Source organism: Oncorhynchus tshawytscha, unplaced genomic scaffold (assembly GCF_018296145.1).
Source record: "Oncorhynchus tshawytscha isolate Ot180627B unplaced genomic scaffold, Otsh_v2.0 Un_contig_19620_pilon_pilon, whole genome shotgun sequence".
In the NCBI taxonomy this organism is placed as follows: domain Eukaryota; kingdom Metazoa; phylum Chordata; class Actinopteri; order Salmoniformes; family Salmonidae; genus Oncorhynchus; species Oncorhynchus tshawytscha.
The window spans coordinates 96,052-101,500 of record NW_024609173.1 but is presented as its reverse complement, the minus strand read 5'-3'; the positions used below and the strand labels follow the sequence as shown (position 1 = coordinate 101,500).

Here is a 5,449-nt window from a genome sequence, read left to right as displayed (position 1 = left end):
TGTTCGTCATCACCGATGTGATTAGAACAGCTACTTCCGTTCATTAGCATGTACTCCTGTCAAAGACAGTGGGCTTTCAGTGGACATTATAGAAGTGGCTTCACCTTCCCTTCCTCTATACTGAGATGAAAGTATGTAATCTGGTCAGCACATCCCAAAGATCTGAGAGATGAAGCCATAGACGTGAGGTTCACCAAGACAATTTAACAATGAGAAAACCATTTGATTTAACCTGCAGTGGGTTCCAGCCAATGACAAATACATTAAGTGTGTTTACAAATCACATCATTCCCTGAAATGATCAGTAAATTTAAAAGTGACAAAGGCATTCTGAACATATGACAAGACTTAATGTTGCAAATAGACTACACAGAGTATCACATTACAGTGAATGTTTATTCAATGGCCCAGTAGCAGATGTTACATACAAGACTAATAGTAACAAATACAACACAAGGCAGAATGTCACAACCCTAACACTGAGCCTACCCAGAAACCACCCAGTCACTCCCCCCCAGGACACCATGTAGAACTGAAACAATATGGCTTTATCTCTACCGGTTAGGATAGGTGGAAGTCACTGCTACTCATCTGATCATTTTAGAGCCACACAAATTAGGGGATAGGGGCAAGGTGTTGGCTTCTGGACAGGAGAGCCATCTTAAATAACAGACTCCCTGAAAGGAGTAACACCGAGGTTAAGAGTCAAGGCTTTAGAAACATTTGCGGTGGACGATAGACGGGCCGGATTCCTCGTATTCCTGTTTGGAAATCCACATCTGTTGGAAGGTGGAGAGAGAGGCCAGGATGGAACCGCCAATCCACACAGAGTATTTACGCTCGGGAGGGGCGATGATCTGGCAACAAGAGATTTGAAAGTATTCATTAGTTAAACAGGGAGATCTAAAGTTGTTTTAGTACAGAATACATTCATAAATTAGATGTCTGATGAAAGTATTTGGGAAGCCAAAAAGAGCGAGAGAAATATAAATAGGGCTTGTCGAGATGCCACACTGAATGCCCATGGTCTAAAAGTCACAGAATAACACGTGAATGCCCACCTTAATCTTCATAGTAGGAGGTGCCAAGCCACTGATCTCCTTCTGCATTCTATCAGCGATGCCAGGGAACATGGTGGTTCCACCTGAGAGAACAGTGTTGGCATACAGGTCTTTCCTGATGTCCACATCACACTTCATGATAGAGTTGTAGGTGGTCTCATGCACTCCAGTGCTTTCCATGCCTACAAAAGCAAGCATGTACATGTCAATTGCAGCCCCAGGAACAGGCCTACAAGTATGGCTCTTTTAATGAGGTCAGTGAACACACAACTGGCAAGAACCTCAGAGCTCCAGAGGATTGTATGGTGGTGAATGACTGTCACTAAGCTGAGTAACATTGTTGAGACAAGAACATTTGTACATGTATTAAAGAGCGACTCCAGTGGCCAAATGGAACCTTTGTCCGATGATTTATAAAAAAATACATTTTAAAAAAGCCAGAAAGTTGGGTGTTTAGTGCTTATGAAGTCATATCAATACATAACAGAGGGTGCTTCTTGTGTGACCTCTACCAAGAGGAAACATCATTTTCAGGACGAGAATTACTATATAGTCGCCAACAATAGACAAATGGCTTTTAACAAAGACATTTTTAGCTGAAGTTCCTCTTTGAAGACACAGAAAAACATCTCACCAATGAATGACGGCTGGAACATGGTCTCAGGGCACCGGAAGCGCTCGTTGCCGATAGTGATGACCTGTCCATCAGGCAGCTCGTAGCTCTTCTCCAGAGAGGAACTGGAGGCAGAGGTCTTCATCTCCTGCTCAAAGTCCAGCGCCACGTAGGCCAGCTTCTCCTTGATGTCGCGCACAATCTCCCTCTCGGCCGTGGTGGTGAAGCTGTAGCCACGCTCAGTCAGGATCTTCATCAGGTAGTCCGTGAGGTCGCGTCCGGCCAGGTCCAGACGCAGGATGGCGTGGGGAAGAGCGTAGCCCTCGTAGATGGGCACCGTGTGGCTAACGCCATCCCCGGAATCCATCACGATTCCTGTGGTGCGACCAGATGCGTACAAAGAAAGCACGGCCTGGATACCTACATACATGGCTGGGCTGTTGAAGGTCTCAAACATGATCTGGTGGAAGAATAGAAGGTGGGAATTAGGAGAGTGAGAGACCCTTTATAAAAAGGGTGTTTTAAACACCTACAAATACTGCTAAGAATGTGAGGCCCACCACTACTCAATACCTACCCTCAGGCAAGGTGAACAGAGTAACCCTGATGTGAAACTGCTCTACATTCTGCTAGTGGATGAGGAGTCCATGTAAATAAAGTGGCTGGGTTTATTTGCTACTGCCACAGGGTTTCATTTGTAAAACACACTAATGCCCCCACTTACCTGGGTCATCTTCTCCCTGTTGGCTTTGGGGTTGAGTGGGGCCTCTGTGAGCAGGACGGGATGCTCTTCGGGGGCCACACGCAGCTCATTGTAGAAGGTGTGATGCCAGATCTTCTCCATGTCGTCCCAGTTGGTAACAATGCCGTGCTCGATGGGGTACTTCAGAGTCAGGATGCCCCTCTTGCTCTGGGCCTCATCTCCCACGTAGCTGTCCTTCTGTCCCATGCCCACCATCACACCCTGGGGAAAGAGACATTACGTTACACTTTGTCCCTGCACTACGCATAAACTCAAGTTACACTATAGAAGTTGTTTTCAAATGTTGGCTAGAGTTGCCTGTAGGTTTCACATACACAGCGCAATCAATTTCTTAACTCATGAAATCACAATCTTTAGGCTACCAATACATTATGCTTTTGTTAGTGGGTTTGAGGAGGGGTGTCCCTTTCTTTATAATGAGGCCATTTCTGGCCAATATTTGTCCATTTAGTGGACCTCATGGCTCAAGAGCACCCCCAGAAGGAAGAGTTCTGTATAGCCTCTTTAAACCACCCCAAAGTCAAATATAGAGAATATTACCAAAAGTGAGTGGACACATGCGCAAACATCTAAATTCCAAAATCACGAGTATTAATATAGAGTTGGTCCCCTCCTTTGCTGCTATAATAGCCTCCACTCATCTGAGAAGGCTTTCCACTAGATGTTTGAACAATGCTGTGGGGAATTGCTTCCATTCAGCCACAAGAGCATTAGTGAAGTCAGGCACTGATGTTGAGCAAATAGGCCTGACTCGCAGTCAGTGTTCCACTTCATCACAAAAGTGTTCGATGGTGTTGAACTCCGGGCTCTGAGCATGCCAGTCAAGTTCTTCCATACGATCCACAGACCATTTCTGTATGGACCTCACTTTGTGTACAGGAGTATTGTCATGCTGAAGCAGGAAATGGTCTTAGCCCAAACTGTTGCCACAAAGACAAGAGCACAGAATGTCATTGTATGCTGTAGTGTTGAGATGTCCCATTAATGGAATTAAGTGGCCTAGCCTGAAACATGAACAGCCCCAGATCATTATTCCTCCACCAAACTTTAGTTGACACTACACAGTCGGGCAGAAAGCGTTCTCCTGGCATCCGCCAAACCCAGATTCATCTTTCAGACTGCAAGATGGTGAGGCGTGAATCAGCACTCAAGAGAACGTGTTTCCACTGCCCCAGAGTCCAATGGCAGTGAGCTCTACACCACGCCAGCCAACGCGCATAGTGATCTTAGGCTTGTGTGCAGCTGCTTGGCCACGGAAACTCATTTCATTAAGCTCCGGCCGAACAGTTCTTCTGCTGACGTTGCTTCCAGGGGCAGTTTGAAACTCGGTAGGGAGTGTTGCAACCAAGGTCAGACAATTTTTACACGCTTCAACAGTCCCATTCTGTGAGCTTGTGTGGCCTACCACTTCACAGCTGAGCTATTGTTGCTCCTAGATGTTTCCACTTCAATAACAGCACTTACAGTTGACCAGGGCAGCTCTAGCAGGGCAGGAATTTGACTTGTTGGAAAGGTGGCATTCTAGGACAGTGCCACATTGAAAGTCAGTAAGGCCCTTCTACTGACAACATGTGGATGAAACAGCCAAATCCACTAATTTGAAGGAGTGTCCACATATAGTTTGTGTATAAAAGTATAGAATATATTAAGTGAAGCCGATATCCAAGAGCCCAGTATGGTTCCAACCTGATGTCTGGGTCTTCCAACAATGGAGGGGAAGACAGCACGGGGAGCATCATCCCCTGCAAAACCAGCCTTGCACATGCCTGAACCATTGTCAACCACCAGTGCAGCAATATCATCTTCAGCCATTCTGGAAAAAAAAGAGGATTAATGAAGCAAGGCCTAAAAATCAAGAACAAAGCCATACCATTTTCTGGTGCAGGGTACATGTCAAAACAGACCACCAATTACTACAGTATAAATGTGACAAATTAGAGGTCCTCAAGTGTAGACATAAGACCATAGTCAACTGTAATTCGTAAAAATGTTTAACCACCGACTTACAGAGAACTAGTCTACTAGCAGACCTTGTAAAAACAGTGGAATTAAACCAAATATAAATCATTTGGAACAATGCAAAGAATTCCAATCAGTCATTTATTTTTTCTCAATATGGCTCCGATCCCAACAGCTCAAACACGTATTCAGACAAATCCAAGCAAAGCTGTATTTCAAATCAAGTGATTTTAACCATAGCTAGAACACATTTAGCGATACAACTCGACATTTCTGATTGGCTTTCTCAAACGTCGGGATAGTGGCGTTTGCTTACCTGTCAGTTAGGATGCTTTCTCTTCAAGAATCCGGGAATGATGTCTTCAATGAAGTGTAGCATCCACATTTCAGCAGGAGACTATATACCTCCTTTTCTCCCCAACCGTGCCTCTTCCTCCGCCTTCGCGTTCACCTGCTCACACCAAATATGGGCATTGTTTTCAAAAAAAGACACCGGATTGGATTGGGGGGTGTTTTACGGTGGAAGTGACCGACCGTTGTCATTCACATGGTAGACGACAATAAAGAGATTGGAAGGTAACAGGTATATGTTGGGTTAGCCGAAAGGTTTTGGGTCATTTAAATTCAGTATCATTTGGAAATGTAAGCAACGTCGTTGAATGTGTTAGCAGGCTAACCCAATATCAAGTGAATCCACATGGTGGAAAAGACAACAAAGAAGAGGTCTGGGGAAAAGAGGTCTGGGGCGATCATATTGTAGTGAGACAAAAGTAGCCGATAGTGCGCGATCAAATGTAATACCTCTATGTGCTCGATTCCTTCGTAATTTATGAATATGGCTTGATTGTTTTGTTTTGTTAAATAAATGTTTCACAAACTATTATTTTGAAAGAACAGGCAGTAGTGGTGTGTGGGTAAAATCACTGGTTGTTTGCTCAATAACATGTTAGCTCATATGGCTTGTGATCGTGATATATGGGCCTAAGGTTGAGACAATAAGAAGACAGTGGCTGAATAAATTCAACAACACCTTTGTTTCATCACAAAACTGGA

The 5,449-nt window shown here is 44.5% G+C and overlaps 1 protein-coding gene across 1 annotated transcript; it reads right to left on the bottom strand.

Annotated features, from left to right (window-relative positions):
- Window positions 1-377: 377 nt before the first annotated feature.
- On the bottom strand, window positions 378-4,871 carry LOC121844383 (actin, non-muscle 6.2). The gene is made up of 6 exons (XM_042314409.1): window positions 4,713-4,871; window positions 4,124-4,250; window positions 2,399-2,638; window positions 1,696-2,134; window positions 1,062-1,243; window positions 378-857 (listed from the first exon to the last, which is right to left on the bottom strand). The coding sequence occupies exons 2-6, from the start codon at window positions 4,247-4,249 to the stop codon at window positions 714-716; spliced, it is 1,131 nt and encodes a 376-aa protein (XP_042170343.1). The 5' UTR covers window position 4,250; window positions 4,713-4,871; the 3' UTR covers window positions 378-713.
- Between the last annotated feature and the right edge of the window lie 578 nt (window positions 4,872-5,449).

Excerpts from the sequence above, each read along its gene's own strand:
- LOC121844383 (XM_042314409.1), bottom strand. The coding sequence starts at position 4,249 with ATGGCTGAAGATGATATTGCTGCACTGGTGGTTGACAATGGTTCAGGC. Across the intron at positions 2,639-4,123 it reads TTGGAAGACCCAGACATCAG|GGTGTGATGGTGGGCATGGG; the intron begins GTTGGAACCATA and ends CTCTTTCCCCAG. Across the intron at positions 2,135-2,398 it reads ACAGGGAGAAGATGACCCAG|ATCATGTTTGAGACCTTCAA; the intron begins GTAAGTGGGGGC and ends TTCTTCCACCAG.